General features: G+C 46.9%; 1 protein-coding gene across 1 annotated transcript in view; it reads right to left on the minus strand.

Moving 5' to 3' along the window:
- Positions 1-26,528, minus strand: part of MRPS18C (mitochondrial ribosomal protein S18C) — a 62,218-nt gene that overhangs the window by 7,004 nt on the left and 28,686 nt on the right. Inside the window, exons 2-4 of the mRNA XM_078676300.1 lie at positions 14,116-14,171; positions 13,747-13,830; positions 642-699 (exon numbers count right to left, since the gene is read on the minus strand). Coding sequence (XP_078532426.1) covers positions 642-699; positions 13,747-13,830; positions 14,116-14,171 — 198 coding nt within the window. The remainder of the gene's footprint in view (positions 1-641; positions 700-13,746; positions 13,831-14,115; positions 14,172-26,528) is intronic.

The raw sequence follows: 26,528 nt of genomic DNA on the forward strand, positions 1-26,528 counted from the left end.
GATGGAAGAATTTGGGAAGGTGGCAAAACTGGCACTTCCATCTTTCAGTCTGGTGAGGATTATAATTTGTCATGCATTTCTGAAATCTGTTAGGGGCGAGATGCCTTGTGTTCTGCAGTACTAAGCTTTGTTGCTTAACCCCTTCGCCGCTCGCGGTATTTCCCCGCTGTGCTGGGGGGCGGGGGGGCGCGTACAGCGCCCCCATGCTCATGACGAGCTAAGCTCGTCATGAGCGACGGCGCTCCGGTGCTCATGACGAGCTGAGCTCGTCATGACCGTGCCCGTTCCAATGGAACGTTCAGCACAGCGGGGGAATCAGCCCAGCGTGCGAGCGTTCCACGGAACGGGCGCGGTCATGACGAGCTCAGCTCGTCATGAGCACCGGAGCACCGTCGCTCATGACGAGCTGAGCTCGTCATGAGCATCCAAGGAGTTAAATACTGATGTTGAAGGTTACGGACTGTCTGCCCACTCTTGCTCAGCATTTGCTCTATTAATATTGCGGATGGCCCACCACATAATACTGCTTTCCAGCATTATGTTGAAATCCCTAGTAAGGATGACTGTTGTCCATGTATTTTGAAAAACTACTTGCAACAAAGAAAATAAACAGTTTGGAGTAAATTATGTTCTATACATACCTGTTATATGCCTGCCATAAATGCGACCCGTGTATGGAGAAACAAACTGGGACAGCAGCTGTTGAAGATAAACAGGTGCAACATGTATTAGTTGTGAATGACATCCAGGTTACCATTCTATTCTTTTGTTTACTGCTGCTAGCAGGATGTCTTTTCTTAAGTGAAGTGCTGCAAACAATGTGGGAACATTTTGGAGGGTTCCAAGCCAGAGAGACGGTTACTGGGATCAAATTGTGACAATCTGAGCTTTTTACCACGGGTATCCTCGTGCTGAACCTTACAACTGAGCCCAAATCCAAGCACCAAGTGCCCTCCTTAGGCTGTTGACCCTCAGGGAAGCAAAGTCAAGCAATCCAAGGCCTATTTATGGAGCTGGTGTGAGGATGGAGTTTCAGAACACAAAAAGACATCAGATATGTCAATAATCCAGTCTAAAGTCAATATGTAGTGTTTTCAAAGAGAAAATGCTTTACTCATTCACACACAGCACAATACTCTATATCAGTGGTTCTCAAGCTTTTTAGAACCCCACCTCACCACCCCCCCAGCGCTTGAGACCCTCGCGGGTATGTAGTGCGCTTAACAAATGATTGATTGAGAACCACGACCCACTTTTTAGAACAACAAACTTTCGCAACCCACCTACATTTAATGACCATGAGGTGCAGCATTTTGTTTTAATGTAACTGACGCATCATGTGGTGGTGCACAGTCATTCACAGACAGCACCCTTTTCATCAAATTGGCCACTAAACGTGCACAGACATACAGTTTTACTGATAAAACTATTTAGAACACAAAAATAAGTATACATTAGACGCACAATATTAAGGCTTTTTTTTCTTTAAGAAGCTATTTGCTTCAGTTTTAAGCGAACATCGAATGATTGATGAACACTTTCCCTGAAACCCATGATGCACAGCATGTAGATCTATCACACAAGCTGCAAGATTGTTACAGCAAAGTAAGGGTAGAGGAGTTGGCCTAACGGCTAGGGCGGTCAACTTCGAATGGGGAACTGGGTTCAAGTCTCGGGTATGACGCTGAGCATCCTGTGATTCTGGGCAAATCCCTTAATCTCCCCGTGTCTAACAAAAATGAATGTGTGTCCTCATTTAACGTAACTGATGCTATGTAAAGCGCTCTGATACCCGATTTGGGTCAAGTTTGCGCTATATAAAAAACTGCAAAGAAAAATGCTAATTGTGGAAATCTGGTTTCTGTGAATATTTATAAAGTGTGCAACACCAAGTAAGTGTTTTGATTTGACCCTATTAAAATCTCTCTTTCAAGCACACTTCAGAATTACAAAATAAAGTGCTTCCTTTTGCCTTCCTAACTGCTGGATGCATAGGGTTCATTTACAGGTATTTACATTTTGTTGTTTGTTGCCAAAAACAACATCCTACATTGTCACATAAATCACTTTAAAAACGACTCTCACTTTGTAGTCGGAGAAAGAAAAGTAAACACCAATACCCATGTTAAAAGAATAAAGTAGCCAGGCATTTGACCTCTGGCTTTGAATCACCGGCAAATGTGACAAGTTAGAAACAGAATTTAAAGGCATCTTCATTTATTGCTCCTACGTTCGAGACCCACCAAAAATGAGCTTGCGATCCTCCAGTGGGTCCTGACCCATAGTATGAGACACTGCTCTATATAGCTTATCAGAAGGCAACAATCGATATTCTTGTATACTCACTATTTAACCCGTTGCGTGCTCGTGACGGAACCGTTCCGTCATAAGCCTCGGGTGGGCTGTGCTGGTGACGGAACCGTTCCGTCACGGCCCGCTCGCCGCACCTGCGCGGGGCGAATTCCGCGCCTGCGCTGAGCGTTCTGATGAGCGGGCGGGGCCGTGACGGAACCGTTCCGTCACAAGCACAGCTCACCCGAGGGCAGTGACGGAGCGGTTCCGTCATGAGTACGGGAGAGCCGCGCGGCCCCGCCTCCCCCTAAGCGCTGCGGCGGAATAGCCGCCGCAGCTAAGGGGTTAAATGGAATGCACCCATAGGCTGATCCAGTGTGACAACCTTCAGTGATACCCATACTGAGAAAACTATCGAGCAGTCTACACTGTCCTTCCTGGGGTATCCAGCTCATTGTGTGTCCATGGAAAGGCAGACGTGATCAGAACTAGCACTAGTGAACACTACCTCTCCTTTTGTATAGGCTTCTCCCCATCGTCATTCAGTACCATCCCTGGTTATATACTACCTTATTATTCATTTCAATTTTTCAGCATTTATATCACACATTAAAGGTTGGCTGAAAAATTTGATTGCGAGTAAAAAAATGGTTACGGATCTGTAGTTCTCCATTATTTGAATCTTTCATATATTCACATGCTTGAATCCTTCCCCAAGATGTGAGTCCCCGTGGTATACTTACAGAGCAATGTAGTGTAGTGATAGCTATGGACTAGAAAAGGCCTACGCCTCTTTAGTTTATTAACCTATTTAAGTAATTTTAAAGAAGAGAACAAACTTTAAGCTTTGGCCAATTGGAATGGACCACCCTCTAAAAACACTCCTGTGAGAAGCTCCAGTCCCTCAGTTTTTTTAGCATGAGTGCCATATTTGATCACTGAAGAGAGACAGGTGAGCTTCCCAGGGGAGGCGGGTGGGTCGCATGTGAATCTATAAAAGATTCCAATACTGGAGAACTACAGTTACAGGAAAGTAACTAATTTCTAACTCCGCGTTTGATCGCGTGAATAAAACCAAGTTGTGGCAGACTAGGTTGTCCATGGGGGTGGACGGTGATATCGTCTATTTTTTGGAGAACCTACATAGGGACACTAAGACTGAGATACGTTACTCGCAGGACCTTAAGGTCTCCTGTCAGTTCCCTATAAAAAGAGGAGTATGTTAAGGATGTATCCTGGCCCCTTTTCGGTTTAATTTGTACTTTAACAATCTGGAGAAGGTTTTACTGGAGACCAAGGTAGATTACCCTCAGGTTGGGGGGGGTTTGCTAGTTTTTTTATAAGCGGTTCATATGGCCTGGACCGCTAGAGGGTTGCAATCTTTACTTAACTCCTTTTCATCATTCATGGAATAAGTGGATTTGACAATAAAGAATTCTAAATCCTATGTGATGCAGGTGGGACCACGCATAAAAAAGCGATACGAGTTCAGGGTTGGTTCTGCCTTGGTTCCTCGCACAGATGTTTTTTCTTACCTTGGAGTCATGATAGACGACAAGATGAAATGGGGCCCTTTTAAAAAGGAGTAAGAAGGACGACTTAGTGTGCGCCAATACGTCTATCTTTAACTTTGCCTCAAGATTAGGCAGGAGACTGATCGCAGCAATCGGGGCGAGGGGTGGCCATCCTGATCAAGAAGAGCATTCCCTTCCAAACCTCACGCCTCTGCAGGATCCCCTAGCTAGATACGTGGGAGTCACTGGGCTATGGGGTAGGACTGAGGTCACGTTGATTTGAGTTTATGCACCACCTAGACAACAAGTACCCACCATGACTAAGATAATTGACATTTTGATAGAGACACCCTCTGCCTTATACATAGTGGGTGGCGACTTTAACAATGTTATGGACCCACCAATAGACCGTAAACGGGCGGGAGATAGATCCACACCTCTGAAACGATTCTCCACAACGATGGGCCTGACTGATGCATTGAGATATATATACTCCACCAGACCAGGCAGTTTTCGTTTCATTCTGGGGCCCACGACTCTCACTCCAAACTGGATTATATATTTATCCCTAAGGGGGAACTACAGGACGAGCAGAATACATAGCTAGAGGCCTTTCTGACCACTCCCCACTCTTGGTAGAGATGGGTCTGAGGGACCGGGACAGGGTCCATACCTGGAGGCTGAAACCATGGGACCTGCACAACACCAAAATAGCAAAGGGGATTCAAGCCGATTCTGAGTTTTTTTGCCTGGAAAACATGGACTCGGTCCCTTCTGGGGTGACAATTTGGGAAGCATAAGATAGAGCCCAAAACCGTATAGCCTGGGAGAAAAAAGAGAAAGACAAACATTTGGTCAAGCTGGAACAGAAAATAAGCAAGCTTGATGCACAGGTCGCCCAGAAAAGGGACCCTGATGTGGCTCGCAGGTTGACCTCTTTCTCCCCGCAGCAATCTACTCACCGACTCCCTCTTTGTGCTGTCATGCTAGGTAATGTTTATAATCCAGGTTGCCCAACCATGTCTCCAGCTCTGCATGATTTTTCCTGAGAGTGAGCAGTTCTTCGAATCTATCCTCGTGGAGGGGCAGCTCAGTCTGGAGTTGGTTCATGTCCCTTTCCGTGCATAGTATTTCCCTGTGTAGGGTTTGTTTGATCGCCCCCGCTATGGAGGTACAATGCCTGCGTATGACCACCTTAAGTGCTTCCCACTATGCTGCCCTAGATTGGGTCTAGCCCTCATTAGATTCAAAGTATTGTGTGATGTGTCATTATGGTGTCTAGGAATGATGCGGCATGTAGCGATGCAAGCGAATGTCGTCAAACAAACTAGGAGTGTCATGACTGGCCCTCTGACAACTCATCCCCTGAGGAATCAGTTTCCTTTTAGTACCAGAGTCAGTGTCCGGTTCATGATATGTCCTCAGGGTAGCGAATGGGCTGTGGCTGGGCTGTAATACCTTGGTTACCACTTGCGCCCTCTCTTCAGCTGCTTGTTCGGATAGGGTGCGTGGCCTCCTGTGTTGTGTGCGTTTAGGTTTTGGTGTCAGCCATTCTCCACTTTGTTGATCGTTAGGAGTTGGCATTTATATTCCTTTGGTACGCAGCCATGCTCATGCTTCCTTTAGGGTCTGAAAGAAGTGTGGTGTCACCCTCTACCACCCGTAGTCTGTCGGGGAACAGGGGAGGATATTTCAGGCCAAGGGGATGCAGCGGCTGTTTACCTACTGTGTAGGAGTTACAGCGATGTTACACTTCTGCCATATAATCAAAGTATGTAGTGATTACGGTGCCCTCGAACTGCCACAGGCCCAAAATAGTTGTAGTAGGAGGTCACTGTTACTGTAATTGACAGCCATGCAATCACTAGTCTAGGCTGTGCCCCGGGTGGGCGCCCTGGTGTCCGAAAATAATTTTGGCACTTTCCCCACCAACACCATCATGTCAGCCATTGCCCAAGCAAGAGCTCCATGTTGGGGCCCTCAGAGCACTTGGGAAATCTCAGAAATCTAATGTTGTTGCGCCTGACATGCCCCTCCGCATAAAACTCCGGGCACTGATGGCCTCCCCATAGAGTAATACGCATGTTATAACATGCGGCTGGTGGGTTTTTAGAGGCTGTGGTCTGTGCCACCTTGGCAGGCAAGTAGACCATCTGCCCAAACTTAAATGACCCTCATGGTCCCTTAATCCGGGCAAGGGAGGATATAACAAAATAATGAGAATACTTTGGGACAATTCTTACATAGCAATAAATTATCCAAGTGTTGTTGAAGAAAACTTGCCGTTCATTTAACTGTTGAAGGACTGTTGTGATGGGCTTTCTTATCGCTTTGTTGGCCATGCCGAGATAGCTATTTGAAATAGTGGCTTTAAACATCTCTTCCAATTAGGAAGCAGTGTAAACAAGTCAGTTATAAGTGGTTCGATAAGCTGTTTAAAGCCATATCATTTTACAGGCTACAGAGGTATTCTTACAGTCTTTAAGGAAAAAGCTTTGAGGCACATCTAGAAGATACTTGGAACACACTCTATCAAGCTCTGTGAGGGACTAAGCCATTTGAGTTGCATACTTAATTTCTACTTTCTCTCTTAAAAGGAAGTGTCTTTGGCTTCTCAGATAAAGGATAAGCCTATACCTTTCATTTTCTAATCTGGTCTTAATGAAATTTTACCAGTTTCAACCAGATCTCTTGGTAGACCCAATAACTACTTTATTTAAACAAATACCAAAGTCAGGCCAAGTTAAAGAATCATTGTAGAAGGCAGTAATCACTGCTGTAAAAGAAGGGTGGAAAAATGACCCCCATTATCGACAGCTCATATCATTTTTGAATAAACTAAATTATTTGAAAAAAGGTCTTATGGCACGTTTATCAAGCTTTCTATATGAGCTCAGTACAATTGAGAAAAGTCTTCTACTGCATAAGTTGATTATGAAATATGTTTTTGTTTACGTAGAGACAGGTTGTTTCTTGACCTCTAAAACCTGGACACTTCTAGAGATACTGTAAGAGGACGTTACTGAAGGAGGAGACATCTTATCTGGCCATAATTGATCTCCTTTTAGACTCAGCATTTTTGTTATACAAGTGCAATAGTGCCAGAGTTAGGGTTGTAAACGTGGAAGAGTGTACTTCTTGTTTAGCCATAAAGTTGTGAGAAGAGGAATCAATTCCCTATACGTTTAGCCTTACACTTCTAGGAGGTGCTTTAAAAGGAACAATATTCTATTGGATTCTATCTTCATTTCAAATTTAACAATTGTGGTAACTGGTCTTTACTAATCGAAGAAGTTCAACTGTGCGTAAATAATACTGTGCATATATTTTACACTTACAATATTAATGTGGGGAAAATAGGGTTTCACTGCGGTCTGCTCTCAGGACCTTTCTTAGGCTTAGCTAAGGCACAATGTAGTACCTTTTATGGGGCTGAGCTAAGTGGTGTGGATAAAATAAATGTACTTCAAATCTCACAGAACAAATGTATCATGAAAAAAGACACAAAAATATGTATCTCTAGTCACTGTTAGGCAGAAATTGGGTGTGACCAGTAATAAAAGAAGTGTCACCATCAAACCTGTTGTATTCTGGACTGAACTCTGGGCTACCTTCAATGCAACCATTTAAAAGACAGACGGGAGGATGTGAAGATATGTCAAAAATAGATTATGTTTTACCTATGGATTTTCCCACTCAGTAACTTTACATTTAATTGGAACATAGCCAGTTGTGCCACAACTTTGAAGATCAAAGCAAAGAAGACAAAAGATGTTATCTATTTATGTGTCCACTTTGAACACATACATATATTGAAACCAACATTGTGGAATCATGGAGCATTAAAACACCCTCAGGGTCTATCCATCTGTAAAGAAGAGAGGTGTATGTGTAATATTGCACAGCAGCTCATTTATGTAAAGACTGGTGCCGTAGAAAGATTGCTGTAGAAAAATTGCGTATATTGTATATGAAGATTTGGTGGTACAACGTTTTTTTTAATTGTCATTTGTACCTTATTTGTAGATTTATTTGAATCATTTCTGAAATACATTTTACAAACTGAATCTAATTCTCTTCTGATACAAAGGATAGCCAGGCTGCTTATATTTGATTTAACACAGCCAAATGACATGGGATCCTTTATGCCTATCATCTTTCCTGTGTAAGTGAATAGGTAGGGCATACACAATGTTATGTTGTGATGTTATGGGTGTCTTATATAGCGCTCGTCTACTCCGAAGAGTGTCCCGGCGCTTTCTAACCCACAACAAACTGCAGAGGGCAAGCACGAAGGAGAAAGAGAGCGAACAAATTGCAGACCATAGAGCCACATCTTCACACCCTTTCTGAAGGCCAGCAGATTAGATGTACTGCGAAGCGGCAAAGGCAGGGCATTCCAAAGCTGGGGCGCCAAACGTTTAAAGGAGCGTCCCCCCACCCTTGCTTTTCTGACAGCAGGGACAACGGCAAGGCAGCGAGATTCCGATCTTACGGCTCTAACCGGTTTGTAGAAGGCAAGCCGTTTCTGAATATATTCAGCTCCCACAGCATGAAATGCCTTATGCGCCAGCGTAAGTGCTTTAAAAACAATCCGCTTCCGAATAGGCAGCCAATGTAAAGAATGTAAAAGGTCCGAAGCTCTCGCTCGGCGATGCAGGCAAAAAATGACCTGAGCTGCCGAGTTCTGGACCACCTGTAGTCTTTGGACAAGGTATTCGGGCAAACCCAAATATAAGACGTTTGAATAGTCCAGCCTCGAACCAATGAGGGCCTGGACCGTAATCTTCCTATGCGCCATCGGGAGCAGGGGAAGGAACTTACGTAACATTTTAAGGAGGCCATAACAGGTGCCGGCCAATCCAAGGAACTTAAGCGTCAAGCCGTTGTCAATCTTGATCCCCAAGTTCTTGGCAATCAGAGAAGATGACATGGGAGGGAACATATTCACCGGCCACCAATCCTGCCAGCTCGGGTCAGACTGACACCCGAAGAAGAGCACCTCCGATTTATCTGGGTTGCACTTGAGGCTGTTTCGCTGAAACCATTCGAAAACAGCCCCAAGACACCCACGGATGCTCTCTTCATCAAACTCAGCCCCCTTCCCACAAGTGAAAAGGAGCTGGGTGTCATCGGCGTATGACACGATCTGAGCCCCAAAAGACTCCGCCAGCACCGCCAAAGGGGTCATAAAGATATTAAAAAGCACCGAGCCCTGCGGGACTCCGACCTCCAGAGGCGGTACTTCGGCCGAGTACGGAGGGGCCCACACCACCTGTCGGCGACCAGCCAAATAAGATCGAAACCAGCTCAACACCGTCCCTCTCAGACCGATCTCATGGAGCCTGCTGAGGAGACCCTCATGAGGGACGGTGTCGAAGGCCGCCGACAGGTCTAACATTACCGACATGGCTCTTCCTCCTGCATCCAGCACTTCCTTGATGGCCTCATTGACTTCCAATAGTGCCGTCTCGGTGCTTAGGTTGGTCCGGAAGCCAGACTGGGTGGAGTGCAGCAAACTGTGGGTTTCAAGGAAAGTAGAGAGCACAGTGTGCACATGCTTCTCTACTATCTTTGCGAGAGCAGGCAGGAGGGAAATCGGCCTATAATTGGCATGTAGCTCAGGGTCCAGACCCGGCTTTTTAAGTAATGGGACAACCATCGCCTGCTTCCAAACCACAGGCACCACACCCCTAGTCAAAGACAAATTGAGGATGGGATTAATCAGAGGATTCATAACCTCCGCCACCCTAGCCAAAAATTTAGCCGGGCAAGGGTCTAAAGGTGAGCCTGATTTAAGCTTGATCAGGAAGTCCTGAGATGCGGAGTCAGAGAGAGATGGAAACTCCGAGAGAGTGGGTCCAGAACCAGCTGTCAAATTCAACTGGTCTCCCGGGCTAATGACATCACTCGGGCCCAAAGAAGAAAAAGAGTCCTGAATCCGCTTGATCTTAGTGGTGAAAAAGCTAGCTAGCGAGATCACCCACGTCTCAGAGAACTCATGATGCGACGCATTTGCATTAGGGGTCACAAACTCCTTCACAATAGTGAAAATTTCCCTACAAGAGCTCGAAGCAGTCTCAATTCTCATAGAGAAATAATTCTTCTTTTCAGACAGAATGTCCACATGATAGGCTTTAATGGCTGCCCTATAGACTGCCTTGCCCCCAGAATCATACTGCTGGCGCCAGAGCCTCTCTGCTACCTTACAATTGCGCCGTGACAAAGCCAGAGCCTCCGTATACGAAGGAGCAGAGGTCCGTCTAGATGTTTTCCGGGGAACAGTCTCAGGTGCTAATTCGTCTAATCGCTCCACTAACCACCGCTGCAGCAGATCGAGATCCCTCTCTAGGTCTCCTGACAGCGGACAGGGATGATCCAAACAAGCCTGGGCCAAACTTTCTGGGGTCACCCGATGATATGCCCGACAAATCTGCCTAGGATGACTCGACGTTACACAAGATGATTTGCTCATACCCAAAATCTGAAACCTAATCAGAAAATGGTCCGACCAGAGGACAGGGCTGGCCATATCGAGTGTAATGGTGGAAAACACCTCATCAAGGATGTGACCCTTGTTATGAGTCGGCACTGCCAGGTAGGGAGTAAGGCCCAGGGGGGAGGTGACATCATTGATTTTAATCGTGTCACCATCCGCCCCGACGTCCATATGAATATTAAAATCCCCAAGCACAATACAGTGTTCTGCCTTCAAGCAGAGCGCCGATGCCAGCACCTGCAACTCCTCGTGAAAGGACCCCAGTTGTCCAGGTGGTCTGTACACAAATATAAGGGATTAAGATTTGTGATGATTCGTGTCTCCTTGCCACTTACGCCTCCAGTTTGTTAAGTCTCTTGTCTGTCCTCATTTTCCTGGAGGAGTCGCCCCTTCGTCTTGGCACACTGTACCCAGTGTAGGTGTTTTTTTATGATGTGTTCTTTGCCAAGGGGCAAGGCAGTGTTCCGTCACCTGTAATAGCATATTTACACTACCCGTAAGAGCGTCTACCAGGATTTGCATACCTGACAGAAGTAAGTAGATGTAGGTTTCTAGATATTACAATGGCTTTCAATGAAGAACATCTGAGGCTTATTGTCAGCCTTCATTGTATGCAAGTATCCCAGTTCAAATTTAAGAATCCAAACTTTTTGTTTTAAGGTACATTTTAAAATCATAAAAGCTAATCGTAGAGATATTTCATATTTCCAATGAATTACCACTCTTTGGAAAATCCAGAGATGGCAGAAACAATTTAGTTGTTTAACAAAGGAGAGGACTATGGGGCGTTTTACAGAGGTCCAGCATAAATGCCCTGTATTATTGTTTAGAAACCATTTTATGACACATCACTGTGGAAAATAAATGGTGTCAAATTATTAGAAGACATTTTGGCCTTCTGGCTGCTAAAGCGGTTTACGGATCTTCAAGTGAGTTTTGGAATCCCTATGCCCCAGGGTGGTTTTAAATACTTGCAGATGAGGAGGGGGAGCGTACTGGTGTCCAAACATTAAAGAGGGAATTAAAATAATAATGCTGAGCCTCAAGTTGGAAAAGGCTTTATTAGTACTGAACATTCGGTTTCAAGGTTTTAAATGGGAAAGCCAGTTTTGCAATCATTGCAAATGAGCGAGCGAATGAAGACTACCCTCCACGTTCATTCATTGTGAATCCATGGACAGGCACAGAATAGCAACACTGCCTCAACCATGGCCCCCAACTAGTACGTAACAAAGTTACAACACATAGATGTGAAACATTCACTACAACCCAATGGTTATTTACAACAGTTAATGGGGGCTTTTCTAGACCAGGTCTGAAGAGAGAAATTATATTAAAAGTGAAGTAGGTTTTAGTTAAAATAAGTCGGTGTGCCTAGATTTCTTTTCGATACCAGATCTCACCATTTATCTCCAAGTAAGGCCTTCCCCAAAATGCCCTTGAGGTATTCTTTCAAAATTCACATGTGGGGAACGAAGCATGAAAACGTCTTATTCCAGGTCTCATTTACCGCACAGTAGGGTTGTGCTGAACGCATCTTGTCCTCATGCTTCATTAACTGCTCATTCTGAAATCGTCAGACAAAGTAGCATACGTTGGTAACAGAAGATCTTAGAGTACTATAGTTCTAAGATTTAAATAACATCCCAATACTAGGGAAATGTGCTGAATAAGCGACCCCTATAGCAGGTAAAATATTTTACATATCTTGGGGTCATTATGCAGGGTGACATGAGGTGGGGCAAGCAATTGGATATGGCCACACTGAAACATGGTCAGTTGGTAGGAACCTTACTGGCTGAGTTTAATGCATCATATACAAAACCAGTTATTCCAGTCTTGAACATTTATAATATGCAAGTTGTTAGTGCAGTATTACATGGGGCAGAGCTCTGGGGATTTAAAATTCTTTCTAAACTAACCATAGCTGAAAATAGTTTTTTACATAAAATCACTATCCTTCCACGAAACACACCAGTACGGCCATTACTTTATGATCTAGGCAGGAAGGCTTTGGTTGATAGCGCCAGACTACGCCCTTTGTTGTATTGGCGGAGAATCTGGTCAACACCCGAATTGACACCTTATGTCGAGGGCCTAAAAGATCTAATAAGAGCACATCGTTATAAGAAAATTAAATGGCTACAGGAAGATAGATCGATCCTAGTAAGTATCGGCATGGCTGCCCTATGGCAGAATCCTGAAAACACTCAGTTTCCCTCCAAAGCACAGCTGAAGGAAAGATACTGGGGATGGGTGACTGGTAACACCTTTAGGAATAGTGATGCTTCGACGGGCCAATTCCTAGATGTAAAACCAGTACAAACGCTGGAACCATACTGGGACACCATAACGAAGCCTCACGATAGAAAGCTCTATTTCCAACTTAGAGTGGGCACATTACCCGCAAAGTCATTTACTGCAAGATGGGATACAATATATGACACCTCTTGCCCTATTAGTCATGTAAACTTGGAGTCTTTGGCCCACTTGTTATTTGAGTGTCCCGTGGCGTGTATGGTTGGCCACAATTTGTAGAGCTCTGGGTACCCAAAAACATGAGGTAGTGCTTAGATTAATTCACACTGAAACATGGTTACCCATTACCATATCTTTAGCTACATTTTTAGGATGGGCATGGGTCATTAGCTCAAAAGCGATTACTGCATTGTAATAAATGTGTACTACATGCCTAATTTCTTATCTTTTGGTTGCTTAAATGATGTGGGGTTTGTTTTTTCTTTTATTCTTTTTAATACTAAAGGTAGTAAGCGTAAGGCAAGAGTTATGTGTCTTAATGTAAAAAGACTCCTTTGTATATATGTATATAACACCGAGAGGAGTTTAAAAATGTCCATTGCTGTTTTTATAATAATTTATGGACGTTTATCTTCATGGGAAGTTTTTTAACAAGTTTTTAATATCTTAGTCATACATTTTGTATTGTATTCCAGCTTTTATGACTATTTGTCGAATAAAGCTATTATGACTGACGGAAAACCCTTACATTCACCCTTGACAGGTTTAAATTTCTCCAATTTTAAAGACAAGAGTAGGAAGAGCGCCTACCCAAAGGAACTAATAATTGAATTCAATTTCAATATTCCTCATCATCTTCTTCCTTGCTCTGCCGATTTCTAAGTTTAATAACTCTCATGGTCCTACCTGAAAGACTAAAAGCTTTGTGGACATTTCTACATTATTTCTGAAAGCTCCTCTCAGCTCCCGAAGCTGGAAAGTAAACATCTCAAAACAAAGGTAGCTCTCCTTCAGTCATACAATAGTCATGTAGGGAGTGGGCTGGAAAAAAAGGTTACTTGTGTTCACAAGGTCTAGTATTTATCAAAATAATTGAGCACACGCTGATATTTAGAAATATAATAATTTGTTATATCCAGCAAAGGCAAACACATGTGGATCAGACATCATAGTCATACTTACCTGTGTATTTTTGTAGTCGACAGAGATCTGACATAGGGTACATCTCTTAGGGGGTTCTTTATACGGATTTTCCAGATTTATAGGCTGAAAGTATGAGCAGGATACCAATTAGTATTCACCATCCGCTGGCAAGTATATTAGAACACATACATTTCTAGCAAATTGTTAGTTTTACAAAGTTATAAAATACTTGAATCGTCTGTGGAGCATCATATCTTCAAGGGTTCACTGTGCATGTGCGTAGGAAATTCCTCAAACAAATAAACACTACATAATCATCAGTGGGAGGTAGAATCCACTGGTAGGATCATCATGACGCAGTAACACTACCCATGAGAAAGATGACAATTCTCCTACGACTTCCCTTACCATATCCTGATTGGAAACGTTCTCCTGGTGTACGCTGTAATCTTTTTTCCAGATCACTACAAAAAAGAAGTATCAATTAAATTCTCATTAAACAGGATTTTCAAGGGGGCTTTACAGTAAGAACACTACATCAACATGTCAAAAAGATCCCAAGTGGCAAGAAAAGATTTAAAATACATAACACAGAATTTAAGTTGGTTGATCCTGCCTTTGCCAAATTAGATCTGCTGCATATATTGGAGATTTGAATGCGTACTGTTACATGAAATCAATTCTGCATTTAGTCCTAGTGCTAGCTCAACATTACATTGCCACATGGTGGAGGGCTTCCAGTCTCCAGAGCTCCATGAGGCTAGGTGTGTGGTTATTAAGAATGAATAGATGCATGATCCTTGTAAAAACGATCTACGAAGCATAGGGTTGTCTTTAGAAACAAAGAAGGAGCTGGGACAGGATAACTTTCACTTAGAAAGACATACTTGTGATAGGAGTACTATTGAGTGGTGTAATGGGCTTAATGGAAAAGTCTTGCACCCTGGTTACCAGCCATGCCAAGTACCACGTATCCGGCGTTAGACTAACACATTTCAGTGTGGTCGTCCGCATTACTGCACTGAAATACGAAGGCACCCATATTGGCGCCTGTGCCTGACTGTCAAGTGCTGAGGCCAGATCACTGGCTGTTATTGTAACACGGGGCAAGAAAGCAAGAGACACACAATTGATGGACAGAATGCAGAACAAATCAAAACATTCACCCCCAGTCAAGAGATCTGGGTTAAATCCATCATTCTTTTGCTCACCATGCCACCCCAGTTTAGACCTGGCCATATGCAAATCAGTCTTGACCACGTGCCTCATGGGAACAGTCCAGTCCGAACTGCCAAGCCATGTCCTCCCTGGACCAGAAACAAGCATCATAGGAACGGTTTTGGGGTTTCACCCCTCTTCAGCCCGGATAGCTTGATTCCAGTGGCACAGTAAGCCCAGAACCCACGTCTGGGCATACCTGGCGCACTTAGGGCGAGAAAGCAACAGACACACAATTGATGGACGGAATGCAGAACAAATCAAAACATTCACCCCCAGTCAAGAGATCTAGGTTAAATCCATCATTCTTTTGCTCACCATGCAACCCCAGTTTAGACCTGGCCATATGCAAATCAGTCTTGACCACGTGCTCTCCATGCTACTGGAATCAAGCTATCCTGGCTGATGAGGGCTGAAAGCCCGTAACCGGTCCTAGGATGCTTGTTTCCAGTCCAGGGAGGACCTGGCTTGGCAGTTCGGACTGGACTGTTCCCATGGGGCACAGGGTCAAGACTGATTTGCATATGAATGAAAAGAGATTTGATTGAGCGCGAACTAAGCCCAAGGGCATCAAGGCGCTATGTACAGACACACCTACAGGCAGACCAGTAAAGGAGCTCAAGCCAATCTCACAGGATACAGCCAGGTCTTAAGGGTCTTGCGAAAGATTAAATGATCTTGCTGGCCCGAGAGGGAGGCGGGTAGGGAATTTCATGCCTTGGCTGCGGCTAGCGAAAAGGCTCTCCCACCCCATCTCATATTTTTAAATCTGGGAATCGACAGCAAGTTTTTATTAATTGACCTAAGGTTTCTGGCAGGTGCATACCTATGGAAGATGTTTTTTATGCCCACCGGGCCATGTTCATAGTATGCATTGTGAGCAAGACATAAGGTTTTAAACGGAACTCTGCGCTCCACTGGGAGCCAGTGCAGTGAACAGAGAGAGGATGAAGCCGAGGAATACTTAGGGAGATTTAGCACCAGCCTGGCGGCGGCATTTTGCACCAGCTGAAGGCGGCGTAACTGACCCTTGTTAATTCCCAAATAAAGGGCGTTACAGTAGTCCAACCTGGCCAATATTAAGGCCAAGACCACCCTTTTCCGCGCTTCCGATGACAAAAACTGCTAAATTTTTCGTATGACTCTGATTAGTCCAAGGCACGTAGCCACTGTTTTGGAGACCTGACGAGTCATGGAAAGGCAGTCATCGACCACCACTCCAAGATTCTTTCCATAGGATACCGGCGTAGGAAAGGTGCCCAGAGAATCGGGCCACCACTCACTTGACCAGATGCCACAGTTGTTCCCGAAAATCAGGACTTTCGTCTTTTCACCATTTAATTTGAGGTAATTTTGGACCATCCATGAAGAGACGGCTATAATACAGTCTTTGAAATTTTTCGCAGAGTCCTTGGCCTTATGAGTAATAGAGACCATGATTTGAGTATCATCGGCATAAGACAGGACCTCCAGGCCAAAAGATTTTACCACCCTTGCCATTGGGGCCACGTAGATATTAAAAAGGGTGGGGCTCAAGGAGGAGCCCTGAGGTATCCCACAGACCAGGGGGGACGATTTCGAGTAGAGATTGCCCATTCTAACAGTTTGAGACCGCTGGCTGAGGAATGAGGCAAGCAGGTCCAAGGCAGGGCCCCCAACCCCATGCTCCATAAGGCGCGCCACCAGTCTCAAGGGAGACAGGGTATCAAATGCGGCGGTAAGATCGAGTAAGATAAAGAGAGTGGTGTGCCCAGCGTCATATGGCTGGGTCCAAACTGGAATGGCATGGTGAGAAAACAAACGATAAATTTAGGCCCAGATCACTGTACTGGGGTGAATGTATGACATTGGTTTGCATTCCGTCCATCAACTGTTGTTTTTGATATTTTAACACTAGTCGAGTCAGTGGCCCAGGCAGGCAGCACATAGTGCACCATGCTGCTCAGCAGACTTCTTGGGGGCTGGACTGGGCTCACGACAATGTAACTGGATTGAATCAATCACCGTGCGGCATAAGATGCATTTCACTGAAGTCAAGTCAGTGCCTGCTAATGGGTAGTCCCGAGACATGAGTGAGGTCAGGAGTCAGTGTGAGTTCTGTCAGACTTATAGTTATAGGGTGAGTGGGTCGGCTGCCGTTCTCCCATGGAATGAGCAGGCGGCAGAATTCCGAATAGTCAAGTGTGGTCAGGTTGCTTTTGAGGAGCTTGCTGTGCCGCAGTAATCACGAATCCCTGGTGGTTCGTTCATGGCCGCAGAGGGAGCACCAGGACCTCCGACTGTGTTTGAGCCAGCCCGCGCGAGCATGATGGGGGCGGCCGGCAAAGAGAGAGGCAAGGCAGGCGGCAGAAATGCAGGTCTCGCTCGCTGCCGCTGGCAGTCGCTACAAATTCAAGCATGTGTGTGCCCAGCCCTGGAGTCGGGGTCCTAAATTAAAATGATTCACTTCAAGTTGCAGGTAATAAAGTTCCAAATGTGCTTCAGCTTGCCTTCCTCCAAGTTCCACCCACAACACACCCACACCCACAGACCTCCTCACTTCAGACACGTGATACGCACAGACAACACACACAGCATGACACCTGTCTTGGCCGAGAAGTGGTGTAACATTTTTGTGCTCACTGCTGACCTAAACGCACTGACATTTCAAATGCCACTATGATTTTCCACATATTTGCATGCATCAGGCACATTTACAAAACGTGCATTTTATTCACGGTACCAGCTTAAAGGTAAAGAATATGATATATACAAGTAGATGTGTGCCGCTGTATCAGTTCTAACACTCTCCACAACACTCATGCATAAGTGCATGATACACACCACACCATGTTTGGAGCATGTCTCTGAACCTTACCCAGCACAACCAACATCTCCCACGTAGGCCTTACTACATCCATCACCCTCCCAAGCACACACTCCAACGCCCATTGGAATCAAAGGGCTTCAGCCATTGCCCCCGCCCCCTTGTGTGAGTCAGCCCGGGATGAGACAGCTTCCCGGGCACACACACAGCTGCACCCGAGCACTTCCCAGGTCTTTAAAAGACCTTTTGTTTGTTAATGAGGCTTTGATGTCCCCCCCTGCTTAGAGCCCTTGCACCTCCACGCTGCCTTTTGCTTGAATAATCCGTTCTCTGCCACCAATCCTAAATCCTGCAAAGATAAGGTTGATGAACCTCTGTCAATCAGCGCTGGGACAGTTTTGAAGTCCCAGTCCGAGCACGTTCTTGCCGCAGCGCCTAAAGAAATCTGTGGTCCCGCACTGGTTCTCGGGGCTGCAGAGGGTCAATGTACACACTTCAAACATTAAATCTCCTTCAGAGCATACTTTCTTTTCCACGTTCCCAAGATGTGCGCGGCGCCCCTGGCAAGTTCTAACGGCGCACCGGGGCGCCGTGGCGCACAGTTTGGGAACCAGTGCCTTTAATTGTATTGATGGGAAGAGCCATGCTAAATTCTGCCTCTGCATAAAGAACTTTACTTACAGCTCCTCACATGATATGTTATGTAATGTAATGATAAAATGTACCCCTAAATAGCAATTTATACATCATACAAATATCCAAATCCTTAGTAGGTTGGCTCTATAATTTCAATCCACCCTTGGATGACTTCTGATATTGTGACACTGGGAATTTATTGCCACTGGGAACTTTAACAAATTGTAAGGAACGTCCTTGAGCACCCAAATAGAAGTACACCGAAATTATAGTATCGGTCCATCCTCTAATTCAAAGTCCACATTGTCCAATTTTCAGTTGACACACGGTAAGCCTGTTTCTCTGCAAACATTTGTTTCGTCCAAAGGCGTAATGCCCATAACTTCATCAGGGCTAGGAACAAAACAGAATCAGTAGCCACAAATTGGGGTCCAGGTTGGGCATTACTATACACGAGAAACTACTTTCAGGAGTATTCTCCAAGAGACGGTTACGCTGTCATCTTTATTTAGCATCAATACAGGTGGGACATTATGGTCCTTTGTGGATATATTTTGTAAAAACAGACAAAGAGTGCCGAATTCTTATTTCATAAATGTCTTTGTTGATCTGTCAAGAGTAGTTATGCATCTTATATGGTTACCTTCAGATTTTGAGCCTTTTGGGACACTACGTAAATAAGAAGGAATTGTGCTTATAATAGCTGAGTGGATACATGGCACTTAATATATGGTGCATTATGGTATATCTGTAGAGGATGAGGAATTTGATGAAAACTTCTCTTTTATATATTTTCTGTTTAGATTCTTATCAAGCTTTTTATGATATTAGGTAGGGTTTGTGAACAGTTGAATCTTTCGGGAATATTGGGCTTACTTTGATTATAATTTTAAGCACAGTGATGGAAAGGCAATCTACATGTGCCACAATAGGGTGGCTGTGTACATTTCTGTTACTCTAGATGTAATTTTTACATGTTGTCAAGTTTTCAGTTGACACACTTTCAGCTTGCTTCTCTGCCAACACGTGTTTTGTCACAAAGGTGTATTGCCTAAAGAGTTCTTTAGAGCTAGAAACAAAACAAAATCACTATTTACACATAACCATCTATCAATATTAAATTACCACTAATATCCCTCCCTGTCATGACAAGAATAGTATTGATAGGGAAGTACAATGAAACAAAAGGTTGAGATATTCTTTCAATTAAAGTGCCTAATATGAAATCCTCTCAATAACGCACAGAATGAGTAATTCAATCACAGCTCACTAAAGCCAATACAGAGGAAGGTCCACCACTAAACTAACCCTGGTGATGGGATTGGGGGCAGACTCGTCAATTGATGCCCAGACAAGACCCTGAATCAAGTGCTGAGTGTCTCCAAACAGTAAACACAAACTCAACCAGGGCCACATACAGACTAGCCCTACACCTGTGAGAGGGCCTGGGAACATAGTCATCTGCGCTGGACTCGTTCGCCCCTCCCCCGAGTCCTGACCCTATTTGAGTGTGCTGGCCCCACAGCGACCTTTAGATGCAGAAGGATCAGTGACTGTGCTGCCAGAGCGTGGGATGGGCCATTGCACCCATGTCGAGAGTTTCTCCCTTATGCCGAGACCCCAGGCTTGGGATAGACCATGCAGAACAGTTGTGCCAGGGCGTTAATCCTCTTGGCAGGGTGGAACCAAGACCCTGCAGGTGGCTATGGACCTGATACTTGCCTTCGACTCAGCAGGTATGGAAAGAGCCATTTGCTTTTCCTACTTTCTCTTCCACCGTTCCTCTGAGCGGGAGTCCCAGAGGACCTGGCGGAGGCCTACTCACACCACAGAATCACACAGTGTCAGGGGCATAGACCGAGCCCAGGGACGAGTGCGAGACGCCGCGCTTGGCAATAGGAAGTGGTTGCGTCCCTCACCCGCTCTGAAGTATAGAGTCTTTGCTTCACCTGGGCCACATCATGGCAAGAGACAAACAGGAGCCCACAAAAACTCCCAACAGACAATTGACAAATACACTAAACATAGTGCCCCGGGAGAGGCTGGCGCTTTGGGAGGTGGCCCCCCACCGAATGACAATGCACAGGTATCGCCTATACTGCACACAATCCAGGACTTTAAGGTCACCTTAGAAAGCAATATAGGGAAATTTAAGGTTAAAATGGCGTTAATCAGATCAAACCTCCGGAATACTACTCAGAGTCACAAAAGTGGAGGGCAGGTTGTCTGAGACCGAAGACAGTCAAACGGTATGAGGAACGCTTAGTGACTGCAACGTATGGTGGGACAGCTGGAGCCTGCACTGAGGAGGCAGTGGGGAGATCCAAACAGAAACATGTACACGTCGTGGGCATCCCTGAAAGGGGAGAGGGATCCAGTCCCACTAAATTCATGTGGGACTGGCTGTCGATTTGGGTCTCCAAAGAGGAAGTATCTGTTTTATCAGTGAACAGGCATACAGAGCTTTGACCACTAAGCCTCCAGTTGGTGCCCCTCCTCGCCCATTCGTCGTGCGAGTGATAAACTATGCTGATCGGGACTCTGTTTTCAGGGTGGCACGCAAGGCCGGTTAGCTGAACTATCATTCCTCTTCGTGATGATCTTCCCAGACCACACCCTGAAGGTGCAGCCGCAATGACGCTCCTTTCAAGAGACAAAACAAAAACTGAGAGCTATGGAGATCATTTAATGTTCCTGTTCCCAGCCCGCCTAAAGGTTATTTTCCCAGGGCAAATCCTTCTTCTTTGACTCTCCTGTGGTGGTCTGGGACTGGATTGAGAAGCGCCCCGCATGACATACCACGGATCCTTCACTTTGCAGGGGAGGTAGTGGAGGGCCTCCAAAAGAATGGCGCACAGCCTTTGATGCAGAGAGTAGAGGTCCTGAACATTCCAGAACAAGGGAGGCCCCAGCTGCAATGATAGCCAACCCTGCCATACGCACAAATGTTAATATTCCATTGCAGGAACTGCTGGTTACTCTGTGAAGTGAAGTATGGGACACAAGCAGTGTCACATAACTCATATCTGCATAGATGTTTCGCTAAACTGCTAGTCAGGTGTTTCACACCCTCTATTTTAGTAGGGTATGGCTTTAGTTGGGGAGGGGGATTTGGACGGTAGGGGTGATACACTTCACTAGCAACTGTTCCTCGGCCACTGTTGAGGCTGGTCGCGGACTGACACTCATTGCAGCCTTTGCACACAACTTAAACCTGACTGATGTAAGGAGAGCGCACTACCCGGAGGAGAGGGGGTACACTTTTTTTCGGGGACACACCGCTCTTTCTCCCAGTTGGACTATTTATTCATGCATATGTGTGAGAGCCATCGAGTCCTATATGTCAGAATATTGGCCCGGGACCCTCTGTTCAGTCACAGGTGGCTTTAGACCTGGTTTGGTGCCCCAGGAGAACGGCGGCTGGCATCTGGATTGTTGGAACCGCCAAAAAGATGAATTTAGAGAAATGTGCCAACATGCGTGCCAAAGATTCCTTGCTGAGAACAAGCAACCTGTGACTTCCCAAGGTACACTTTGGGAGGTCCAGAAGGCCACATTCAGGGGACACATTAATAGTTACTCCAAATATCTAAGGGAAAGGACCAATGGAAAACCAAAGACCGTACTTTACATAGAGAGCTGCTATGAGACGTCAATGCAAGATTTCCTTCTGTGGGACTTGTTGCAAATGCAGACTCTGCTCCGGCAAGGGCTCACACAAGAGGCGAGGGAGGCATGGATGGCCAGCACAGTAGAATTTACCAATGGAGCAATAGTGCCAGTAAGACTCTACACTGGCTGTGTACTCCTAGGGAGACGGGCTCTGGTGGCTTACTTGAGAATAGGGGACGGATCTCGGGTGACTGGGAGTGAGTCCATTGCATGCTCATTCACAGCCTATCAAGAGCTGTATAGTGCTGGCCCCTTGAGCCCCGTGCAGACCAGCATCAATTTGTATTGATGCACCCTGTCTCGCGACAGACAGGAATCTCCAGGGACAGACGTCACCTGCGACCAGATGCACGCAGCTTTAACTCAGCTGCAAGCTAGCAAGGCACCGGGTGCTAATGGCTTCCTGATGGAGTTTTGGCGTCTGGTGTTAGCTCAGGCCAGCCCAATGTTACTGGAGACCATTTAGGAGGCTCTAGAGAGAGGCAAACTACCCCCAGACCATAGAACTGCAGAAAGTGTGGTGATACCGAAACGGAGTACGGGTCACGTACTGTCATGATTTCAGGCCAATCTCAATCCTGAACTCAGAGGGGAAAATCTGGGCTAGAATGTTTGTTACTCAACTAGCAGGAGTTATTACTTACCTGGTTAACCAGGACCAGTCAGGTTTTATGCCTCGCTGGGCCACTCCGCATAATCTACGATGAGTACACAATGCAATTGCACTAAGCAAGACCTTCTGAGGCCACATGGCCCTCCTTTCCATCAATTTTTGGAAAGCCTTCAACTCAGTGGACTGGGCATACTTACTTGCCCTGCTGCCTCGAGTAGGGTTGGTCCAAAGTTTCTAGGGTATATGCGCCAATCTTAAGGCCAAGGTGTGGGTGACATCGGAGTGGTTCCTTGTGGCACAAGGCACCCGTCAGGGCTATCCTTTCGCCCTTGCTGCTTGCACTGGTAATCAAGCCCCTGGCGGCCTGGGTCAAAGTTGACATGCTGATTAAGGGCTTTCAGTGTTCCATCAAGGTGTACAAAAGAATTTCTCTATGCTGACGACGCCCTACTGTTTCTGGACAACCCAGACTCATCAGGACCAAGGGCACTCCAAATTGTACATATATTTGGATCCTACTCTGGCCTTCTTGTGAACGCTCAAAGATCTGCGATCTACCCCATTGCTACTGGTCCAATAGATATGACGTGGGCATCAGGGATACCAATGCTTTCCTCCGGGTTCAAGTATTTAGGAGTCTATGTCACGAACTACGCATCGTGATCCTCTGAACGTTCTCTTGCCTCAAGTGGACGGCCTTGTGCGCGACATAACATTTTGGTCCAATCTCCCTCTTGAGACGCTCCGTCATTTTCAAAATGGTCTTTCCGATAGATATGTCCTTCTTCCCCAAGGTGAACACGCAAATCAGACTGTTGCTATTGGGTGGGGAGGAGGCCAGCCCAGCATTGCTAAGTTGAAAGGCTGCCACCAGGCATATGAGAGAGGGATAGCCACCACAGACTTGCTTTTATATCGCTGGGCGGCACATTTACTCATTGTAAACAAATGGTGGTTTGGGAGATCTGATGATCTGGCGTATGCAGAAGGGATGGGTGATGGGTCATCAAACCCTTCCACACCTGCTTTACGGCACGTTTCCCAAACAACTCTCCCGCCTGCCACACAAGTTGTGCATGTGGCTTGGACTGTAGCCTTGAAAGCCACTGGGTGGGTTGACAATGTGACACAGAGACCCCACTGTGGCGGGGGCACTAAAAGTCCGCAAGTTGTGGATTTACCCGGCTACTCTGCCTGGGACACCATAGGTATTTCAAAAATAGGGGATGTGATCCATAATGGGATGTTCTCAAGTCCTTTCAAAACCTGCAGGTAGAATAGGACATGTGCCGAACAAAGTAATTTTTCTACTTCGCCATCCAATTCTACCTGTTCTTCAACCAGAAGAGGACATTCCCGAATTCTCCTCCCTAGACGCCAAAATTCTTCATACGAACCATCTGTCGAATAAACTATCCGAGACCTATAAAAAGCTCTTGCATAACTTACTGGATCCAATGATGGCAGTGAGAAGGGAATGGGAGGGAGAGCTGGGTCAGAAGGATGATGATGATGATGATTGTTGGACCCGGCCTCATGGCGTGGTCCTACCCCTCCCGCATGGCGGGCCCAGGACGATGTCCGCCCTCCACCGGACCTCGGGCGGCCCCTTCGGCCCGATCCTGCACGCCCCAACACCACAGGGCCGGCTACCACCCCGGTCCTCCACCGCAGGCCTGCCCCCGCATAGGCCCATCACGACCTAAGCACGAGGCCGTGCCCGACTCCATCTTGGGCCGCCACGTCACAACCACGTGGCCTCGGCCCCGGCCCAGGCCCCAGCGAAGTCCCGACATCGAGGCACCAAGATCCACCCAGGTGGTCGAGTGGCCACTCGACAGATCCCGGAGGAAGAGGAGTTTTGATGGCCCTCCAGCCGTCCCCGGACGCCTGGTATCGATCGCCCTCCGGCCTCCCTGGGCGCTGGCTCCACCCCCCTGCTGGGTGTCTGGACACCTTCATCCCGGCCCCTCTGACCCCCAGGCGCGAGGGTCCGGACTTCAAAGACCTCCAGACCTATATCTGGGCCAGCCCTGGATTAGGTCTTCAGTTGTATCCTGGACTGGAAGCCCTGCTGACGCCGTCACGGCCGACACCAGACGAACTCATCCGTAACCCGACGACCTTCTGAGAGCCTGCTGGCGCTGCCGCGGCCTGCCTTGCTGAACCTTCCGAGAGCCTGCTGCCGCTGCCGCGGCCTATCCTGTCGAACCATCTGAGAGCCTGCTGGCGCTGCCGCGGCCTACCTTGCTGAACCTTCCGAGAGCCTGCTGGCGCTGCCGCGGCCTATCCTGTCGAACCATCCGAGAGCCTGCTGGCGCTGCCGCGGCCTACCTTGCTGATCCTTCCGAGAGCCTGCTGGCGCTGCCGCGGCCTACCTTGCTAAACCTTCCGAGAGCCTGCTGGCGCTGCCGCGGCCTACCTTGCTGAAACATCTGAGAGCCTGCTGGCCCTGCCGCGGCCTACTTCGCTGAACCACCTTGCAAGCCTGCTGGCGCTGCCGCGGCTCGAACCTCTCGGAACCCCCCAGCTCGAGGATTGAGAGCTGTGCGTAGGGTATCCCTTCCTCCGCCCAGAGTAAAACTGTCCCGCTACCTTACCCCCCTTTACGAGACTTTCCAGATCCCTCGATCTGCTTGTACATACTGCCAAGAACCAGTAAACGTTTATTACCTATAAAAGCTTGAGAACTGAACTTCTTGTGTCGTGTCCGTCTGTAGTGTTGTGATTACTCTGCTGTACGATCCTAGGAGAGGACCCTCATTCAGGAGGCCTCTCGGTAAACGCTCGGCTACTTCTCGACGGAGAGGTGGACCTAGGGGTGGTCAGTCAGACATCTTCTGCCTCCCCCGGGGTCGCCTTTCTAACATTGGTGGCAAGCGCTGGGATCCGAGCCCACGCAGATCGTACAGAGAGTAATTCGCTCACTACCAAGAAAAAAACCACTGCAACCATGAGCACAGAATTCCAGAAAGAGAAAATGGAAGACTACAGTCACAAGGAGCTAAAGCAATTCTGCAAGGACTTAGGCATCGCTACCACTGGCTTAAGTACTAAAGAAGACTTTAAATCGGCCCTGCAGGCCTGGGTGGACGCCGGCGAGGCGCCACCCCCGAGGGAAGATAACCCGGGCCCGAACGGAGGCCCGGAGGCTGCGACGAACCCAGCGGGAGGGAGACCCGCGAACCCAGAAATGGGCCTCTCCCACGAAGATGCCAGAGAAGAACCGGCTCCACGAATTGGAGCTCGTTCGACTCAGACAAGAAGGAGAGATCCAACTGGCAGAAAGGAAGTTAGCCCTCGAGCAGCTACGGCTAGAAGGAGACCTAGAAGAAAGGCGAAGACAAAGAGACCTCGAGGAGAAGAAACTCCTGCTCGAGCACGAGCGCGTCCTCAAAGAAATGGAATTTAAAGCCAAGGCAAACGAGACTGACCGCTCCGGGGGGAAGACCTCAACCCCCCCGGGGGACACCAAGGTGCACATACCCAAGGATGTCGTCAAAGAGTACTATAAGAACGACGACATCCAATAGTGGTTCAAAGCCTACGAGGTCGCCATGACCGCCCATCGAGTACCCCTCAAGGACTGGGGCGCCGGCCTGTGGGGGAAGTTTATCAACGAAGGGAGAGACGCCCTGCTAGAGCTCCCCGACGCCGAAATGACCTCGTACGAGCACATGAAGACCGCCCTCCTCACTCGCTACGGACTCACCCCCGAGATGTACCGGCAGCGATTACGAGACTGCAAAAAAATCCCCGGTACCACGTGGGTGGAGTACGTGAACTATTACAGCAGAGCCTTCGAGGGGTGGACTCGGGGCTGTCAGGTCGCCACCTACCAGCAGTTGGTCGACCTCATTTTGTGGGAACATCTAT

This window comes from Lissotriton helveticus, chromosome 2_1 (assembly GCF_964261635.1).
Source record: "Lissotriton helveticus chromosome 2_1, aLisHel1.1, whole genome shotgun sequence".
Taxonomy (NCBI): Eukaryota; Metazoa; Chordata; class Amphibia; order Caudata; family Salamandridae; genus Lissotriton; species Lissotriton helveticus.